This window comes from Prionailurus viverrinus, chromosome C2 (genome assembly GCF_022837055.1).
Source record: "Prionailurus viverrinus isolate Anna chromosome C2, UM_Priviv_1.0, whole genome shotgun sequence".
Classification (NCBI taxonomy): domain Eukaryota; kingdom Metazoa; phylum Chordata; class Mammalia; order Carnivora; family Felidae; genus Prionailurus; species Prionailurus viverrinus.
In genome coordinates, this window is record NC_062569.1 from 150509541 (window position 1) to 150530994 (window position 21454).

A 21454-nucleotide genomic window follows, 5' to 3' on the forward strand; every position below is an offset into this window, starting at 1 on the left:
AGCGTGCAGGTGCATGCGAGTGAACAGGGAAGTAAGGGGGGGGTGCGAATCCCAAGAAGGCTCCACACTGTCAGCACAGAATCCACCGCATAGCTTGATCCCACGAACCATGAGATCATGACCTAAGCCGAAATCCAGAGTCAGACACTTAACCAACTGAGCCACCCAGGTGCTCCGCACTGCAGCTACTTAAAAATAAAGTCAACACCAACTGCATATAAGAACAAGGAAAGACGTCCGGACACTGTCTCCTGAGGTGAGTGGGTCCCATTTGTTTGGGTTGCACTCAAGGACAGGAATTCCAGTGCTGGGGAAGCACAAGACCTGGGAGGGAAAACCGAACTCTGGGCACCGATGCCTGAGAGGGGCAGCCCCTACACCATCCGGCCCCAGTCCGTCCCCAACCTTGGAGAGGCCTGGCGGTCCCTCCACAGCTCCAGCCCCTGAAAGACTTCTCCACGTGTCCGTCCCCTGGGGCCAAGGACTGTTGAGGGCTGTGGAGGGAACATCCCCTCTTCCCTCCCTGGTTCTGAAAAGGATAAACAGGGAAAGAGTAAGGATGGAAGCTCACATATGACCACGGCTTCAGGTCAGTTTGCCCACACTGAGCCCCAGAATCCAGCAGACGTCCCCGCTGAGGTAGAGCTGCGCCAGAAGGCCCGGGCCTGCCGAATGGCATGTTGACGTCCACTGACGTGGAGGCGGCAGGCCACACGCATTAACTCCATCCCCACAGCAGGACACAGTAAACCCCGGACACGAACACACCCACGCTGTGGACCCTGACCCCTCCGAGGGCAGGGTGAGTGGGCATTTTCTCTGTAGCACACTAAGTGTGCAATCTTAGGCAATTTCTTCCCCTTTCCATTCATGACACAGGGTAACCGTGAGGCTTAAAACTCTGCATACCAAGACCTGAGCACAGCACCTCGCATCTAGCAATGCTAATATTTAGTAAACGTTATTGTCTTATTGTTCCGATGGCAGTCCAGTTTTTATAGTAAGGGCATATTTTGCTCCTGTGACCGATGATAGAACACCTGCTCCGACTCCCTCCCAGTGGTTCTGACTGTTGACTGACAGGCAGGAAACCGCTATGAAAAGTGTAAATCCTGAGCCAAACTCTGAGTACTAAAAAAGTACTAATTAAGTACACACTTCATATACAAACCATAGTCAGAGGAAAGTCAATAGCCTAAAATGCTTTTATAAGAAAGAAAGAAAGAAAGAAAGAAAGAAAGAAAGAAAGAAAGAGAAGGGAAAGGGAAAGGGAAAGGGAAAGGGAAAGGGAAAGGGGAAGGGAAGGGAAAGGGAAAGGGAAAGGGAAGGGAAGGGAAGGGAAGGGAAGGGAAAGGGAAAGGGAAAGGGAAAGGGAAAGGGAAAGGGAAAGGGAAGGGAAAGGGAAAGGGAAGGGAAGGGAAGGGAAGGGAAGGGAAGGGAAGGGAAGGGAAGGGAAGGGAAGGGAAGGGAAGGGAAGGGAAGGGAAGGGGAAGGGAAGGGAAGGGAAGGGAAAGGGAAAGGGAAAGGGAAAGGGAAAGGGAAAGGGAAGGGAAAGGGAAGGGAAAGGGAAAGGGAAAGGGAAAGGGAAGGGAAGGGAAGGGAAGGGAAGGGAAGGGAAGGGAAGGGAAGGGAAAGGGAAGGGAAGGGAAAGGGAAAGTGAAAGGGAAAGGGAAAGGGAAAGGGAAAGGGAAGGGAAGGGAAGGGAAGGGAAGGGAAGGGAAGGGGAAGGGGAAGGGAAGGGAAAGGGAAAGGGAAGGGAAAGGGAAAGGGAAAGGGAAAGGGAAAGGGAAAGGGAAAGGGAAAGGGAAGGGAAAGGGAAAGGGAAGGGAAAGGGAAGGGAAGGGAAGGGAAGGGAAGGGAAAGGGAAAGGGAAAGGGAAAGGGAAGGGAAGGGAAGGGAAGGGAAGGGAAGGGAAGGGAAGGGAAGGGAAAGGGAAAGGGAAAGGGAAAGGGAAAGGGAAGGGAAGGGAAGGGAAGGGAAGGGAAGGGAAGGGAAGGGAAGGGAAGGGAAGGAAAAGAAAAGACTCTTAATTCAAAATGACCAACTGAGCACAAAAATTCATCTCCTATACCTCCCAAGCCCCCATGAAAATGATAGAAAAGCAGCAGAATAAAAGTGTTAAACACCAGGGCGCCTGGGTGGCTCAGCTGGTTAAGCATCTGACTTCAGCTCAGGTCGTGATCTCACAGTTTGTAAGTTCAAGCCCCGCGTCGGGCTCTGTGCTGACAGCTCAGAACCTGGAGCCTACTTCCGATTCTGTGTCTCCCTCTCTCTCTGTCCCTCCCCCACTTGAACACACTCTCTCTCTCTCTCTCTCTCTTTCAAAAATAAATATACATTAAAAAAAAAAAGTTAAACACCTACCACAAAGAGACTGGGAAAGGAACATGTCTGACAAGAGACTTAAACACATTCTGGAAAACCACAGAGGGAGGTCTGCTGAGGCAGGCCCTACTCTCTCCTGTATTTAATGACTGAACTTCCATTCACTCAAACTCACAGAAGGTGCCCTGACTGTCCCTCCTATAGCCAGCTCCCTGGTTCCTGGTGAGCAAGGGCAAGAAAGCGAAAGGTGGCAGGCATCCCCTGGGCCTCTACCCAACACGAGTCCCAGTCCCTGGCCCTTCTACATAGGGGGTCCACAATCTCCTTTTCAAACTGGAAATCAGAAGGGAAAATACAAAGTGATTTGCTCAAGTTCAGTGCAGCTGGGGGCCAAGCCCGGCTGGGACTGGGGCCTGCCCCACACCACCTACCCCATTCCCCACCCGAAGCCACCCACCACCAGCACATCTCTAAACCAAAGTATCAGAGCAGAATGAAAGCACAACTTCTTGCCCTTTTATAGCTGCTGAGTCAGCGGGGAAGTGGGACACCCAGGGAAAGGCCACACACAGAGCCCCTCAGGCCCCTCTCTCCTTACAGAGCAGTGCTTTCCTCCCACTTCTTTCTACAAAACTGGGGTCTGTTTTGAGAATATTTTTTGAGGTGCTGGGAGGATGACACATCCATCATCGCTTACACTCTAGAATCCACAGAGCCTGCCCTGCCCCCTGCAGATGTCCTGCATCGTCTGAGAAGCGGCCACCGCTCCATCCCCCAAACAAAGAAAAGCAGAAGGAACAAGAGAAGTATACAATGGTTTAATAGAAACCACTCGGTGACTGTAAATGATTCTATACAAAATAAACCTTTAAAACTGGTTACGAAGTCACACCCACCACAGGAGGTGATCAAACGCATTAGGTGAAGTTACCTAAAAGGTGTTTGCAAACTGTTTAGAATCAGAGCAGAGGCCTGCAGAATCTTTAGCTCTTCTGTCCACAATGTTTCTACCAAAGTTAGTTGGTTTACCGAAGCCACTTCTTCATCTTTCATATGAGAAACCTGGAAAGCATTTTAAAATTATTTTTTTCTTGCAGTAAAATATACATAAACATAAAAGTGACCATTCTGACCACTTTTCAGTGAATACTTCAACGGTACTAGGTACACTCACAATGTTATGTGAGCATCGCCACCACCCACCCCACAAGTTTTCCATCGTCTCTAACGGAAATTCTGTACCCTATTAACACTAACTCCCCAGCCCCTGGTAACCTCTACTCTACTTTCTGTAGACTCTGAATTTGCCCACTCTAGATAACTCATATAAGTGGAATCACACAGTATGTGTCTTTTGGTATTCTAGTTTATTTCACCTAGCATAAGGTCTTGAAGATTCATTAAAATTATTTTTCAATCCCAGTAATGTTTTCATTAAAATGAGTTGATTTCTCATTTAATTAAAACATTTGCTAAATAAAAATATTTTTTAAAAAAAGAGTACTTGAAAATTTATCCAATATAAACACAATGCTAACGGTCAAAAAAACCCCAGAAATTACACCAGTGTTCATCTATTTAAGCATCAAACAATGCCCGAATAAGGTGTAACAACAAGTACAAAATAGGTAACTTCTTAATCAAAACACTTCTTTAGCAGAAGAATGCGATATTCTAGAAGCATACCTTTTGAAGCACTGCATTGGTCTCCTCTATGAAATAATGGCATATTTTCTGGGCTATGTCCAAACTTCTCTTCTCATTTGTATCTGAAATGATTTCTCCAAGAAGTATTTTTTTCCAGCATGTACTAGAACCAAATTGTTCAGTAACATGATGTCAGCAGGCTCTCAAAAAGTAAAGAAGGCTTTTACACCTCAACACAACACACAAACTCTTCTCCTGTTTTTCTAGAAGCATAATAAAACTCACTAACCTCCCTTAACTCCCCCCACAGATTCCCTAACCTCCCCCCACATGCAGCTCCTGTGTTGAAGCAGACAAGGTATAGAAGCAAGAAGGAGGAACAAGCGAGAATAAGAATCAAGGCAACTGCCGCTCTTTTGAGGGCAGGCACTGAACTGTGTTGTCATCGCAATCCTGTGTCTGGCACGTAGTTAGGTGGAGTCATGTCCACCAGCCACGGAAACAGAGCAGATGACAGAACAGGAAGGTGAGTTCCAGCCAAAAGGACTAAGGACTAAGGAAAAAGGTAGAAGAAGTTTCCTTCTCTTCAAGTGACTTTCCTAAACTATGGTAAACTGGACAGAACATGTTTCACAAAGTAAAATGCTCTCAAGATGGAAGGAGGAATCTACGATGAAGCCTTCCCGTACACACAGGTCATTCCCATTTTAGAATCCAAATATATGTAGGAAAAGGGGTTGAGGGGGCAAGTGGGGCCAACTTTCTGCAGGCAGAGGAACGTAAGTGCTTCAGGGTAAGCAAGAGGGAGCCACAGCGAGATCTGAACCAGAAGGTGGCAGAGCCAAAACTACATGCTAGAAAGCAGCACTAAGCAGAGAGGAAGAGAGTGGAGGAAGAGATTCTGGATGCAGAGAATCTGAAGTGGAATGGCTTAGGAAGGGAAAAGTAGGTGACAAGTGTCACATCAGAGTTGAAGTATACACAAGTCACTTAGAAATTCAGAACAGCTGGCAACCCACACAGGGAATAGTCTTAAAGGTCTTGAACTCTAGAGATTACAACTGAAACCTCAGGAGTAGCTAAGTTTTCAAGGAAGGTAGGAAGGATGGATGGATGGATGGATGAATGGATGAATGGAAGGAAGGAAGGAAGGAAGGAAGGAAGGAAGGAAGGAAGGAAGGAAGATATGCTATATGCTATTCCATATTTTCACTAGATGCTAGGCACAGTGTTTCATATAAACCAATCATCTAATTGCATCTTCACAATTACCTAGCAAAGAAGGCATTATTATCCCCACGTTAGACACAAAGCAACTGAGAATTGGGAACAGTAAAGAACCCACCCTAAGTGACAAAGCTCAGGAGAGGTAGAAACAGCATGCAAACACAGAGCCGGCAGAATCCTGGCCTTGGGCTTCTTCTGCCACACCACTCCAGACCATTAGGAGTAAGTCAAAGGGCGGAAAAGCGGTCCAAGGGTGACCTTTGGGAAACAGCCTGTTGTTTTATTTAATTTGAGGTATGTGCCTAAGGACTTATACCTTTTTCCAAGAAGGACTTAAAGACCCTTAACATGAGCACACAGGAGATGAAACAGGTGAGATGAATGGACAGGAAAACAAGACAAAGGAATATCAAGGAAGAAGGAGAAGATACAACCAGGATACACTGCATGCCTTCAAATGCTACACATTTGAAGGAACCACAGGCTTGCCTCTGAGTTTTCTAGCAAGCAATAAAGAGAAAGAAACGTATCAGACACAGAATCCACAATGACTGTAAAATAAAAACACCCCATCTGCTGAGAATGAACACAACTCTTTCTGCTGTTGAGACCGGGAAGTAAGTTTTCTCCCTGAGTCCCTGCAGAAAAAGAGGTAAGCCATATCTTAACAGCTGCCATTGAATGAGTACCAGCTACTTGGAGGCACAATGCTAAGGGTTATCTCTAGGCATCAATTCATTTAGTCCTCCCAACTGCTCAAGGACCGGGTCACCATCTTCAGCAAGTCCTCTTTTCAAGTGGTTTCTCTCACCTGAGCTTTTGCCAAGTAGTGGACCCAGGCTGAAGGAGCTGCCTGGACCAGGCAACACGCAGCCATATAAGCGGACAGTCCTTTCCATGCTGGGGGAGGGACTGGCAGCCTGAAGGTAATGTTAAGGAGCCGAACCAGGACGTGTGTCTACACCGGGGCTCCTCTACCCGCCTCCCCCATGGAAAGGCCTCTCGTTTAGTAGGGGTCTGGATCTGCCCCCAGGGAGGATATAGCTCCCCAAGAAGCGATTTGTCCCCAGGGGAAAACTCGGTACTCAGAGGCTTCCCCCTGAACAGTGACGATGCATTTTTTAAAAATATTTCCTCTAAACAATGCAGGTCACCAGGGAAAAATACCTGAGAATAAAAAGTTCTCAGGGCCACATACTCTGATTATGACTCTAAAACCAGAATTCCAGAAATGGCAAAAACTTAGAAGTGAAACACTCACCACGCGGGCAAGTTCCATAAAGAATAAGCCACCCCGGGGCGCCTGGGTGGCGCAGTCGGTTAAGCGTCTGACTTCAGCCAGGTCACGATCTCGCGGTCTGTGAGTTTGAGCCCCGCGTCAGGCTCTGGGCTGATGGCTCAGAGCCTGGAGCCTGTTTCCGATTCTGTGTCTCCCTCTCTCTCTGCCCCTCCCCCGTTCATGCTCTGTCTCTCTCTGTCCCAAAAATAAATAAAAGTTGAAAAAAAAAAAGAATAAGCCACCCAGTACACAATGGCATGTCTTCCTCCTCCCAGGCTGACTGTTTGAACTTAAGCTAAAAGAAGCCCCTGGGTTATGTCCAGGTTTAAGTACTGCTCATGACCGACACACGTGAAACTTACAATTCTTCAGCTTCCAGACATAACAACTTAAGCGCTGTGAGTAACCTCCAAGATGGTCCATCCCATCCAAATGTCAAATTTCTAAAGCATAAGAACAAACAATGACACACCTGTCATTTCAGTACCTCATGACACCGTGGCAATGGCTGAAGAGCCAAACATTTTCTGAAGGGGCTGAACATTATGTAACACTTTGTATGGCATCTTGGTCACAATAGTAAAAGAGAAAACTAAGTCCTCAAATACGTAAGAAGAAAGCCAGAGTCAAAACAAAACAAAACAAACAAAAAAACCCCACAAAACTCTTTCTTTAAAAAAAAAAAAGGTAAAAAACAACCTTCCAACAGATTGTGATAAGGAGCTGAGCCTGGCCAGAGCAAGAGGTCACATGCCACAGGCCCCAGAGATGAAAGGTGAAGAATGTGCATCACCCCGGGCATCAGACAAATGGCAACCACCACAGCCAGACTGCTCTCACACTGCTACCAGATCATTTCAAATTTGGTTTCATTTACAGGAGAAAATCTGAAAGGAGAGCCTCGAACCCTGTGTATCCCACTTGGCGTGGAATCACCTAGCCGCCCCCACCAGCCCTGCTCCCTGAATGCCTGCAGCACGCCGCAGGGTGACTGAGGGCCAGCGAGGCCTGCGGCAGCCTGATGCCATCCCACCTGACCACGTGCTGAAGGCACGTCAGTCTCCCAACCGATATAAACAGGGCTTTCTTTTGGTTCGATCATTTAATACTTCAACTTTGTATCTTATATTCCCAAATAATCTTCTTGAAAAGCATCTTACACTCTCATGTGCCCGCATCAAACACGATTTAGTACACACAGTAAATGCTCAGCAAATACCTACCTGTCAACTGGAACAAGTCAGGAGGTATCTCAGACCTACAGAAACCCTACCCTCCATTTTCTCATCAAAGTTTCCTGAAGGAATAATTTTAAGAAACACTCACTCTATAAAGTCATGATCCTTTAAAATGGAAATCTTCTTGTTCATCTGTTTATCTGTTGATGGAAGATATTTAACAAGTATATCTATATAAAATAAAAAGATCAGAACGAAATTTAGGGTGTCATTCGACAGACATGTGCGCCTTCTAAAGTTATTCTACCTTCTCAACAATCAAGACGTGTGTGAACAGTTTTCCCTAATTCACATCGAAAAGCTCCAGTGGAGCCCAAGTCAATGAATCTTTATTTGGCCCCTGAAAAGCTACAAGAATTCCAGGGCAAGGGACCAAACATCCACAGTCTCAACGCATGTTCCCACTAAGCCAATGAACCCACAAAATCAGGTCGTTAGGACAGTGGCAGGATGCTGGGAAGCTACACTGACCAGAAACGTAGGAGCTGTACAAACATGAGGAATTGTTTGGAACATAAAGGTTTCAAGAGCCAGAATTCAAAATTGGATATTTCTGATTGTGATCATAAGCAATAACATGCAAAAATTAAAGTTTTTGGGGGTAACAGGGTAATCAGGGTAATGCCTGATTTTTCTGTTTTTAAAATTTCTCTTTTGGGGTGTCTGGGTGGCTCAGTCAGTTAAGCGTCAGACTTCAGCACAGGTCATGATCTCGTGGTCTGTGAGTTCAAGCCCTGCATTGGGCTCTGTACTGACAGCTCGGAGCCTGGAGCCTGCTTTGGATTCTGTGTCTCCCTCTCTCTCTGCCCCTCCCCAGCTTGCTCGCTCTCTCTCTCTCTCTCAAAAATAAACATTAAAACCTTTTTTTAATTTCCCCTTCATATTTGTATGCTTTTATTTTTTAATGTAAAAATAACTAAAATGTAAACTTTGTTCAAAACTGACAAATTAATATTTCATGGTCATCAATATTAAAGCTATTCTGATAACAGGAGGTTAATCTCAAAGCTAGTTTTCTAAGAGACCCAGCAAGGCCCAGTTTTTGCTTTTTTAGTTCTATTTTGAGAAATAATATTATTATTCTGCCTACAGGATGGAGTTGTTTCACCTTGAACAAAAGTTTCCATTTCCATCAGAATTGTTTTAAAACTATCCCAAATTAAGCATTCAGTAAACCTCTGGCCACATTTCTTCATAGCCTAGAAAACTCTTTCTCTGCTGCATCAAGAGAAGGGAAGAAATCAATTTTCTATGTACTGTTATTAATATTACATTTGGAATTTCCACAGCATAAATTTAATAGCTCAATTATTCCTTTTAAATAGTAATACCAATGATGGCTAGTTAGTAGGCTGCAAAAAACAGAAATGAAATCAAGATTTCATCATGACATTAAACACCCCAAAATAAGGACTGTGTAAAAGATTTATTCCTGTGATTACCACAGTGCCTCACACAGTAGGTGCCTAAATAAATTTTTATGTTTTGCTCTCCAATCTATCCTGTAGTTAGTGACAGTGACAATGTCTCAGTACAAACATTTCTATTTCTTCTCATCTTTTCAATATTATATTCATTTCCTCAGCGGTTTTCCTTTTCTTCTGTTCTACTGTCCGACCTAACCCAACACAACTTTTCTCAGTTCTTCCTATCCTCGATATCGATGAAGGCTTTGTTGTTTCACTGGCCCTATCTAAGGGAAGATAAATGGTATATATGTTAAGGTTTTGCCATTTTTACTAAAACTTAAAAAAACTATATCCCAAGATGGGGAGGAAAAAAGAGTTCTATCATCTTAGTAAGAACAAAGTTGATTCCAACCTTCTGAGACATAAACACAAGCGTGAGGATTATGGATGGAAACAAATCCATACTCCAGGAGCAGTCGCTGATTATCATGAGGGCCATAGCAGATGAACACCTCTTCATGTTTCCTACAGCTTGAAGCTGTTCTAATTTCATAACAGCGAGTTTCCTCATTAAATGCTGCTTCTACCTAGAAAGGAAAATTGTTCATGTTTTTTTAAAGCCAAGCATACAACTAAAATTATTAAGTTATTGTATTAATTTACGGCAGATGCAGCTTTCAAACACTCATCACTGAATTTAACCACCCGTGGAAAAAGCCACACCTGCACTGGGGCCTCTTGTTTGCCTCCACGTCACCCCTCTGTAAGAGAGGGGGTCCTGTCCGAGGATTCTCGGGATGGCTGCACACATGACACCTGACAATGGACAGGTAAGACTGACAGCTGTTTACCAGTCACATATACAGCAATAAGGACACACCAGCCACACAGGGCTAACCGGGGGCTATACTCAGGAGCAGTGTGACCAGCAGGGGCCATGGGGAGCAGGATTTGGAGTAATGGGAGGTGACCCCCTGGCTCTCATGGGAAGATGTGATTGCTTGCTTGAATAGTTTCAAGGACTGGCGGGAAGGTGAAACCCGTTAGGTTGAGGCCAGGTGGGGTGCTCTAGTCTAGCTGATGGGGCCACCGCGGGGGGTGGGGTGCATATCCAGCGAGAGCCGGGGAAATCAGCCTAGCCTCTGGGGGGCCCTGTGAGACCCAAAGACATCAAGGCAGCACATGAATTTCAGGTTTTACAATACACAGCCTTTGAGCAGCAGGATATCGATTGACACAATCACGTGGATTTTGTGACAATCCTGTTAGTTAATAGATGAGAAAGGAAAAGATGATCTACCTGCTCTCCACAATAAGGAGTGGGTACAGGCACAGAGGCCTCCATACTAAGCAGTAAATCCCAGTGAGGGCAAGGACCAGCAACAGGCTGAAATTGCCAGCTTGCCGCACAACAGATGAGGGCTATGGTCTCAAGTCATGGGCCAAAAGCCAGCTGCAACTCTTTAGACCAAGGACCCGCCATCTTTTTTCCATAGAGGGCCAGAGGGCAAATATTTCAGGCTTTGCCAGAGCCCTGGGGCCACATGCCCACAGGCCATAGTTTGTGATGCCCCTACACTTGGCTGTGAAATCACTGGTTTAGAGCACAAATGCACTAACAGCCCAATACAAATAAAGTCACGCCAAGGAGGACTCAGTCCCCGTGTCCAGCATCCTATTACACTGCATGCCGCCAACATTATTTCACTGACATCAATCACAGACACACCCATCTAACCTCCACCTCCTTTGCTTAATATTTCTACATTAAACGCATATTTCTACAAAAGAACAAGCAGGCAAGGAGACTGCCTCGGCCTAAGAAAGCATAGTACAGGCCTCTCTGCGCTCTCCTCTCACTGGCATGTGGGCTAACCAGATGCCATCGATCTTCTCCATATGGGGTAGAGTATGAAGAGAACAGCATGGGCAAGGGCCCAGCCAGTGTATCTCAAGTGTACCCTGAGCAGGTTACAGGTAAGCTGACACGTGGCTACCTCTGCCCTCGAAGCCAGGCACTTAACCCCAGCAAGCCTACAAACATCATCATCTCCGTTATGTGCCACAGGGGAAAAGGGCTGGAGACGAGATCTAGGACTACCTCCCAAAGAGGGTTTCTTTAATATTTCCCCAACTCCATTTCCCCACAGATATCCATCCATTCAGTAAAGGTTTATCGAATGCCCACTAGGTGCCCGGCCCCACAACGAGCACTGTGGTTACAGGGCAGAACAAGGCATAGTCCCCGTCCTCACACAGCTCACGGAGGGGGTCGTAAGTCAGTCAGTGATCGTGGCAAAGGTCAATGCTGACAGCAATGCCACCACATGTGAGAGGGAACAGGGCAGCAATCTGGACCTCAGCCCCCACGCTGGCAGGAGAAGGAGGATGCTGCACCAAAGGTGAGTGTGGGGGGCTGCTGGTTAAGGTCATCCAGGGGACACAGCACTGAGCGCTGTGGGTGAAAACACAGCAAAAAAAAAAAGGGACGCCACGCAGGGAAAACGGGGCTGGGAGAAAGGACAGAAAATTAGCTGGTGGCAGGCAGGTTTACCTAACGCCAACAACACCTCTCTCTATGGTTTCAAAGTCACAGGTTCTACACGTCAGAGTCCCTCCTGTCCGATCAGAACGTGCGCCCTCGTCAACTGCTCACCTGCACACGGGGGCTGTGGTTCAGCAGATCCAGGTACGGGGCGAGCGCACAGGTGTCTGGCTCCGCGGAAAAGCAGCGCCTCCGCCTGGGCTTCACATACACGGCCCTGGTGTTGACCGTACACCAGGCCCACAGGAGGGCACGGTAGCTAAAGATGCTCCCGACGGCCTCGGAAAACAGAGGCTGCAGGGAAGAGAAAAAGCCTCTGGAGGAAGAAAAGAACTCTCGCACACGGGCTCTCTGCTCTTCGGCCTTTGCTCTCAAGGGTTTGGGAAAAAGATTCACCACTTCTGGCTCCAAGCAAACGGGGCAGGTGTAGGCCTTTGGTAAAATCTCTAGGTAAGGTTTCCAGACGGACTGGTCCCCAGCATGCTTTTCTGAAACCAGAAAGGTACACAGAGCCAGCAGAGGAGATGGAGGAGGCCGCCATCTGTTAAAATGAGAAGCCAAACATAATTTAAATTATTAAAAGGCAGATTAAAAGAATTACTTTTATTCAAAATATGGAAGGAGCTAGAGACACAGATATCCCAGTGGTGTTTTCTGCTCCCAGAGGAACTGTAGCCAAACTGTGACTACACTCGGAGTTTATTTGACGCACCCGACAGGGGGTCTCTTGCCTCCTCAAACTTTCCTCTCCAGATTGCACCGTGATGTAAGTGCCCCAAAGAAGTCACACTGATAAGCGACAACTGACTCACTAACCCAAAGTTCCAGCTTTGTTTTTAGGGATTCCTTTTTGTAAACAGCTTCTCTGCTTCCAACTTGGTTCTCCAGTTTTAAAGCTTTTGCTCTGTTTCACTTAATTCACTTGGCTAAGCGTATCAAACACGGTAGGGAAAAATGGGTGGAAAGAATCTGGACCTGCCCCATCCAATACAGTAACCACTGAGTACTTATAGCTATTTCAGTTTTAGTTTTTTTAATTAAACGTAGCATTTAAAATTCAATTCCTCAATCATGTAAGCCACATATCAAGCACTCAATAGCCATATGTGGGTAATGGCCACCATACTAGACCAGGCAGAGCGAAACACCCATTTCTATCACTGCAAAGCTCTACTGCATGATACTAACCCAGAGAGAAATTCAAGAAACTCATTATATATTTGCTAACGTTTTAATTCCTAAATTTACCCACTCTATTACCAATTATACCTTGCAGTATTTTTATTTGTTACCAATAAAAAGATCTCATGTTGCATGAATGTATTTAGAAAAGTTTTCATTAATCTCACAGTCCAGATTCTACACTGCCAATTATCCTACTCAAAATTTCAGAATGATACAGAAAATGTTAATACAAAGAGTATCCTTGCTTCTACTCAGGTCAATAAAGATACATTTGCCTTCAGAAAAACATGTGGAGGAGATTAAAAGTCCAGAATTTACCCTGGATTAAGAAGCAACATAATCTTTCAACCCTCATGATTTAGAAACCCCTTCTGCTAAGGATCTTGCTCACTCTGTCCTCATAAAAGTCCCCCAAAACAAAGGCCCCCATAACAAAAGCCAGAAAACAGTTCTCAGCTCCTTTTTTGGCCTTCTCTCTTCTCTGCTAAGCAAAACTAACTCATAATGTCAACAGCTCTTCATAGTTGAAAGAGAATTCAACCATGTACAGTAAGGGTAAAAATAAGAGTAACATTTGTCAAGACCTACTACGATGGAGAACAGGCTACGAGGAGTCAAGGTACTCAGAATGATTTACATCTATTCTTCCATTTTATCTTCATTTTCTGTAAGTAATAGATCAGGATTCAAACCCACATCCAAGGCAGCCTATTAAAAACCTTAAAAATGCAGTTTAAAACGAATCAAGAACAAACTTCAGAGAACAAACATGTATGAGGTGTACGAAGGGGTGGGCCTAACGAACTAGGCCTTAGTTGACATATTTGCTGATGCTGTGGACTTGAGAGGATAAGCACTTGAGCAGACAATCATGTGTGCGGTCACTTACTTAGCGATGTACGCCCCTAAGTAGCTTCTAATCACTGTGTCCGTGGTGAGCAGGCAACTCTCAGGCAACGAAATAATCACCTGTCCCTCCTTACCAAAAAGAAAGTAAAGTTTAGAACACCCACGCTTTGAGAAGGACCTGTGAGTACAAGTTCTGTGAAGTCCTTGAGTCCGTGATCGCCTCCTAAGAACCCAGCAAAACCCAACCACGGACACCAGAACCCACGGTCTGGCTCCCACGTCCCTGGGTCAGCGGATGCAGGCGAGACTGCTCCGATGGCAGGAACCGCAACCCCAACAACAATCAAAGGTGACTCATTTGACTGACATCCACTAGCAGTCAGCCTTTCACCAGCGCCTATGGAAACACTTTGACAACTCACATCGCATCGTTCCTTCACTTTCTTACACCAGGGAACAGTGCTAGCTGTGGGAAACGACAGAAACCATTCCATCTGGCGAAATGTGTGCATCCAGTGACTGCTCCCAGCAACGGCCTACTCTCCATACCACCTGTGCCAACTAGATAGAGAAAAGGCAGCCCACCCGCACAAGGATCGCATTTTACTACCCGCAAAAGTGTAGTTTTCATTTCTGCCCACTGAGACAGGAACACAGAAAGAAAAATTAAGATGTCAAGTAACAGACACCAGGAAGAAATAAAGCATTAAGAAGGCTGATGTTAATTAAGATCCTGGCTTTCATTATAACTGGCATCTAAGTTGGTTAAAAGTCTCAGCCAAAAATCTTCTGGGTTCAATTTCTAGTTTCAATATATGTAAATTAAGATCAAGTTGGACGGTCCCTAGAGTCCCCTCCTAGTCCAACAGCCCACAATTTCAAAAAGCCACTTAATAAAATGCTCTGTATCTTGACTGGAATAAATCTCATCATCATCAACACTTAACAAACTAGACCCTTAAAATCTGTGCATTTCACTATGTGTAAAATACATCCCTAATATTCAAAAAGTTGAACGGAAAGCCATATTTGAAAGCAGATGTGAAGCAACTGCCAATTATCATTTCAGAATCTAAACAAAGATGACCTATATTTACTGCTTTATACGTGAGGCGTATTTCTCCTCCGGAAATAGAGCACAGTCAATTATATGTTCTCTCAAAAAATACAAATACTGTGAGCTGCCTAAGTGGCTCAGTCAGTTAAGCATCTGACTCTTGACTTTGGCTCAGGTCATGGTCCCAGGGTTGTGAGATCAAGTCCCAAGTAGGGTTCCATCCTGGGCGTGGAACCTGCTTAGGATTCTCTCTCTCCCTTCTCTCTCTGCCCCTCCCCCACTTGTTCTGTCTCTCAAAAAAATAAATAAAAATATTGTACAACAATGTGACTGTACTTAATATTATTGAACCGTACACTTAAAAATGGCTAAAATGGTAAATTTTGTCATATATATTTTACCACAATGTAAAACTTTAAAGTTAAAAAAAATGAAAGTACCATAATAGAGTTATACATTAAATGGTACCACTCTTTAGGCCAAACATGTGTACACAGCTGGATTTTATAAGGAATAATAAATAAATAATTTAATAATTCCTTAAAAATAAATTAAGGAATTAACTTCTAGCCTTACAGAAAATCATGCATTGGATGTCCTTTAAATAGAACAGAAAGAACTAAAATGGACCTGGGGGATCACCTATGTCATCTACCTTGTTTTCCAGGTGAGGAAACAAGCTGGGGGGCTAGGGGTTGGGGGCCTTGAGCTGAAGGCCACCCTGCACCCTGGGACCAGCTCCGAGGCTCTGCCCTCTGCTTCCTCAGGCGGCACTCATATACCACACACAACCTCTCAGATAAGCATGGCTTCCTCCCCTGGCACATTTAAAATATGACCTGCTTTATACAATTTGCTGTGGCAGAGATGGCTGGCTGCCAACCTAATGTGCCTTCTCCCCTCCTGCCATTAATGCAATCGTATCTGGAGGTGCCAGGGAAAGGACACGTCTCTCATCCCTCGAAGCCAGCCGGGGCTGTGCACCCAGTCACTGTGGATGCAATGGGGCTGGAATTTCCTTAAAAGAAGGAAGCCTGCCCTTCCTCACCCCCTGGCTCCATGCTGCTGCTCAAGCTCCAAGAGCTAGACCGTGGACCTGAGGGTGCAGGGCTTCCTCTAGGATGTGCACAGAGAGCTGGAAGGAGCCTGGGCCTCTAACGGCCTGGGGCCACCACACGTGCCCAGGTCTGCCTATCCAGGCTTGCTTACTTGAGAGCAAAATAAATTTCTACTTTGTTTAAGCACTGTTACTTTGGGTTTGTCTCTTATATGCAGCAAACTTAATCCTGACACAATTATATTCAAACCTATGATTAGGTAAAAAATGGCTGTGTGTCTGAAATGTCTTTAATTCACTTGATCTAAACCACAAAAACAAAGCAGCAAAATCTATACTAGGCGTCAAGGAAAAGAGAAATTCTCACCTGCAAGGATGTTTTGCTCATCAGCCCTCTTCCTGTACCTAAGACACAAAAAGAAAAAAAAGGGTAAATCCTATGATATCTTCAAGATCTCAGGGATATCATTTTGAATAAAAAAAAAATGCAATTGAACTTCAAAATTACATAAAGCTGAAGCTGGGCACCTCTCATCCTTTGGCTCCCAGGGGAGAGAGAGGATCAAGGAGCTGTTCTGGGAAATGTCCTGACCTCCTTTTGCATTTGTAATCCTTGAAGAGCAAAAAGTCAAGACCTAAAGATAATTGACTTTACACACATCTGCTGAGGTGTCTCTTACAGGACCCTCTGAACTGGACCCTCTCTCCGGGAACCTACCAGCCGTGCTGGGGGCCCGCTCTTGATGCCCACCCAAGCTGAGAGGCTGGACCCTCAACCACTTTTACCTACTACCAGCACCAGCTTTCCAGCGATGATCTTGAGACCTCTTTGACTGGCTGGCCAGTAAAACCCACTCAGGTCCCACAAAGACTGCAGACGACACCCTCCCCTCCCCGACCACGAAAGCCATTAGACTCTCCTCGACCAGGTGAGCTCAGCAGGCACAATCCAGGACCAGCTCCTCCCTGCGAACCAAGGCCTTGGCCAGAGCAGTCACAGCAAGTAATCTCACCAGCTGCACTGTCAACACCACCAACACCCAGAAATTAACCCTTCCAAGCCAAAGGCTGCCTTCCCGTAACAGTCAGACAGCAGCTTTTCTGGCAGGCCTAGGTACACTGTGACCTATAATTATTATGAGGTCCAGAACGTTCATCTTTTCAAATTCATACTTCCTCATCTTTTTCTCTCCACTCGGAGGGACTATAATTCAGCAAAGGTCAATCCCTGCAGGACTACTAGGAGCTCCTACTTCATGGATGGATCTTCTTCCTCAAGTCCTGGATCAGGGGTCTGCCAAGTCTGATTTGACGAGTCATAACTCATCTCCCCACCCAGAAGCATACTGTCTGTTCAGTATTTGGTTTTAAGAACTTATTTAAATATCTTCTGTATGTCCCACAGCAGAGTTAATCACCCCTGTGGGCCAGAACCCTTCCTGGAACCAATTACTAATGGGAGGATTTTTTTTCTACAAGGTCATCCTTTAAAAGACCCGCATACTAATCTAAGTGGAAATTTCTCTTCAAATATATATACGAACAGAACCTGGCATATGAAATAAATCTGGGAGATACTTCGCCTGTATTTCTACAACATAGTATTCAATAACAGAAAACAAATCACAGAAACCTGCACTTACTAAGGCAAGGTAGGAGGTGGCCATTAGGATCTTATAAAAGAAAAGCTTATTACAGACTTCCCAGCACCTTAAAACTTCTGCAATCATAAATCTAACTGGGAGACCCAGATTGGCCAGTGCTTTTGGTGGCAAAAGGAAACAGTAGGGTCAGTACTCAAATCAGGTGAGAGTCTAAAGACTGAATCCTGCTTGCAACTGAGGAGTCTTGCCTTGCCCCTCCACAAACCAAGATTAAGTCCCCAGAATTTTGTACACTTGGACAGACTCCCACAAATGTTCCCTCCCATCAGATTAAGAGCTAAAAATATATAAAGCATTTAGAGAAGATATGTTGAAATCCCAACCCACAATGTGAGGACGTTAGGAAGTGTGGCCTTCGATAAGTGATTAGGTCATAAGGATGGAGTCCTCATGAATGGGACTTGGTGCCTACGGCAGCAGTAGGAAGAGACCAGAAAGCTTGTCTAGCTCCCTGCTCTCCAACACGTGAGGGCCCAGCACGAAGATGGCAATTTGTAAACCCGGAATCAGTCCTCACCAGACACTCAATCTGCCCATGCCATGATCTTGGACTTCCCAGCCCCAAAACTGTGAGAACAAAATTGTTGTTTAAGCTACCCAGTCTATGGTAATTTGCTACAGCAGCCCAAACTGACTAAGACAGAAGGTTCTTTGCCCCTAGAAATGTAAGTAGTGGGCTCTGATCATTACCAAACCGTTTTGCTTTAGCTTCTCTGTGACCACGAATCTGGAGGTGGGCCCAGAGACAGTTGTTCCCACTAAAAACGGTAACTCTTTACCGCTCTAAATTATAGTTAGATTACTTATTTTCAGGCATCCCATTTAAGCATATGCCAATCCCTGCCTGCTAATTTTAATCCTATCCTTCTTAAGCCAAAGAGACATCTGAGGCATAGACAGGCCAAAGGCACAAGTCCATGCCTGACACTATGTCCTCTTGATCATCTTGTGAAGAACTCCATCCAGTCAAATCTAAGAGCATGGCTTTTACTATTTTTTGTGCTTGACACACAAAAACAGAAAGTTCAACATTCCGTTAGAGCCTGACAAAAAAGGTTTACCGTCTTAAATAGGAGTAGTCCTAACAGATAATGGCAAGTATTTTAGCCCAAAGTCACCATGTGTAACTGACGCACAGGGAATAACTACACACGTCACCTCATTCAACCAGGCCCACACGTGGTCAATTATTTATCTTGGTGATGTATTAAGGAAGTTAATCCGCTCAAAGTTAAATTATGTAATGGCTACTTAATCATCTCAGTGGCCAAAAGGAGCACTCAAGAGGCATACGATTTAATTTTCTGTAAGGTAAGTGTGCTGTACCTGCCCTGACAGCACAGCAGTCTCTATGCTACACCAGACCCAGAATCCTTCCGAAAAGCATCTTGGTCCTCTCCATGGATACCTCAAGCCCACTTCTGGATGGAATTGGTGGTACGCAGGCACACACCCAGAGCAAGCTGCCAACTTCTATGAGAGAATGTTCCAGAAGAAAATGCTAATCCAAACTCCACATCAAGCTCCTGAACTTCAGAAAATTATGTTACTTGGCCTCTGCTTAGGTGACTGTTAAAGCTACGGCCACACAGAAGGCTCCTCCTCTAACACTTGGGGAGCACAGCCACAAGCCAGCTGAGGCCTTCCTAAGGACTCCTCTCCTCGAGCCACACCACCAGAGAATGAGCACCTCCACTGGTTGTTTGGAACCTCCTTCTCTTAGAAAACTGTTTTGACTCACCTGAGCTATGGAATAATCCCATCAGCCTGCAGGGCTTGAAAAATCCCATGAAACCACCATAAGCATGATGATAAGGACACCAGGTACATTACATAAATGTCTTCCCTAAAGGGGCGCCTGGGTGGCGCAGTCGGTTAAGCGTCCGACTTCAGCCAGGTCATGATCTCACGATCTCGCGGTCCGTGAGTTCGAGCCCCGAGTCGGGCTCTGGGCTGATGGCTCAGAGCCTGGAACCTGTTTCCCATTCTGTGTCTCCCTCTCTCTCTGCCCCTCCCCCGTTCATGCTCTGTCTCTCTCTGTCCCAAAAATAAATAAACGTTGAAAAAAAAAATTAAAAAAAAAAAATAAAGAAGGATTAGTGACAATCCTTTAAAAAAATAAATAAATAAATAAATGTCTTCCCTATGAAGACCCAGCAAAGACATTTCCTTCAGGTCTCTTCCAGGAATACCTGCACTTCTGCCATGTAAACGATTTAATTTTCTTTACAGAACACAAAGACTCAGGTGTTGATCATATAAAGTGTCTGGCCACTGGAAAGACAAGTCAAATTTGTGGCTCACCTCCCAGGTGTACAATAAGATTTTAGAATCAGGGCTTTTATGTATTTTCTTATCCCTGCCTTCACCTTATTTTTCTATGCTCATTTTCCTTTTATAATTTTTGATATTATTTCACCACTTGGGAACTTCTCCCCATAAGCCACTTCAACTTATTTTTAAAAGAAGGCGAAGGATAAATAAATATGACAGCTACAAAGTAGGAAGCCTGACACACAACAGAAGATGTGCTCCCAGACAGAATACAGACCACCTTTAAGAACTACACGTGTTTTCCTATCACCTGGGCTCACACGTCTCTCATGTGAAAAAAGTCATGAGACTTGAATAACAGGCCTTACCTGGAAAACAAGCAGGTATTAAGTTTGTATCTTCAAACTTTCTATCTTTCAGCCACTTCTTAAGCTCTATAAATTCAGGCTTGTAGCTCTCATTCACTAATCAAGAGAGAAAAGAAACAATGGAGAATAAGATCAATATGTAATCAGATCTCCATTTAAGAAGTAATGGTCAGGGCACCTGGGTGGCGCAGTCGGTTGGGCGTCTGACTTCAGCCAGGTCACGATCTCGCGGTCCGTGAGTTCGAGCCCCGCGTCAGGCTCTGGGCTGATGGCTCAGAGCCTGGAGCCTGTTTCCGATTCTGTGTCTCCCTCTCTCTCTGCCCCTCCCCCGTTCATGCTCTGTCTCTCTCTGTCCCAAAAATAAATAAACGTTGAAAAAAAAAAATTTAAGAAGTAATGGTCTCACACAGTCCTATTATAAAAGAGAATAAATTTTAAAATATGACTAAATAACGTGAACTAGAAAAGAAAAACCATGGTCACCTCAAAGATTCAGGAAAAACATTTGATAAAATCTAACATTCTTTCCTGTAAATAATGCCAACAAGGCAAGGATAAAATTTCCTGAATCTGATGAAGACTATCTAACAAAAAACCTCCACACCTGATGAAAAATCATTGAAACAGAAAGCAGAATGGTTGTTGCTAGGGGTTAGGGAAGAGTGAAGAATGAGGAGTTACTACTTAATGGGTATAGACTCTCAGTTCTACAAGATGAAAAGAGTTCTGGAGATTCATCACACAACAATATGAATGTACTTAACATTCCTGGAGTATACTTAAAAATGGTTACAATGGTAAATTTTAAGTTATGTGTATTTTATCACAATTAAAAATAATTTTTTAAAAGATCTCAAGTCAGTAACATGAATAAATGGAGAAATATACCTTGTTTATGGACTAGAAGACTCAATATTGTTAAAATGTCAAATTCTCCCCAAAGTGATCTATAGATTCAATATGACCCAATCAAAATTCAAGCAGACATTTTGTATAAATTGACAAAATGATTCTAAAAGCCATATGAAAATGCAAAGGACCTACAATAGTCAAAACCACTTCGAAATACTGATTTCAAAACTTATTATAAGCTATAGTAACCAAGATTATGTAATACTGTCATCAAGACTAATAAAGAAATCAATGGAACAGAAAAGAAAATCCAAAAACAGACTCACAAATATATGAAGAGATGATTTTTTACGAAGGTGCAAAAGCAATTCAGTGGAAAAGGACAGTTTTCTCAATAAATGTTGCTGAAAGAACTGGATCTACATAAGCAAAAAAGGATGCACTTATTCCTATGTTGCACCATCTATAAAAATCAACT

General features: G+C 44.5%; 1 protein-coding gene across 12 annotated transcripts in view; it reads right to left on the reverse strand.

The window, feature by feature from the left end:
- Window positions 1–21454, reverse strand: part of SETD4 (SET domain containing 4) — a 71366-nt gene that overhangs the window by 42995 nt on the left and 6917 nt on the right. For 8 of the 12 annotated variants that reach the window (XR_007155755.1, XR_007155756.1, XM_047875793.1 and 5 more), the window contains exons 3-13: window positions 20125–20220; window positions 16186–16223; window positions 13745–13833; window positions 11782–12211; window positions 9538–9712; window positions 7805–7886; window positions 6841–6921; window positions 6461–6557; window positions 6011–6366; window positions 4012–4135; window positions 3257–3387 (exon numbers count right to left, since the gene is read on the reverse strand). Coding sequence is in view for 8 of the 12 variants with exons in the window: in XM_047875793.1 (XP_047731749.1) it covers window positions 3257–3387; window positions 4012–4135; window positions 6011–6366; window positions 6461–6557; window positions 6841–6921; window positions 7805–7886; window positions 9538–9712; window positions 11782–12211; window positions 13745–13833; window positions 16186–16223; window positions 20125–20220 (1699 nt within the window). In the remaining 4 variants the exon portion in view is untranslated. Of the gene's footprint in view, window positions 1–3165; window positions 3388–4011; window positions 4136–6010; window positions 6367–6460; window positions 6558–6840; window positions 6922–7804; window positions 7887–9537; window positions 9713–11781; window positions 12212–13744; window positions 13834–16185; window positions 16224–20124; window positions 20221–21454 lie in introns of those variants that run through there. The other 4 variants (XR_007155757.1, XM_047875794.1, XR_007155758.1 and 1 more) reach the window with 4 other exon arrangements.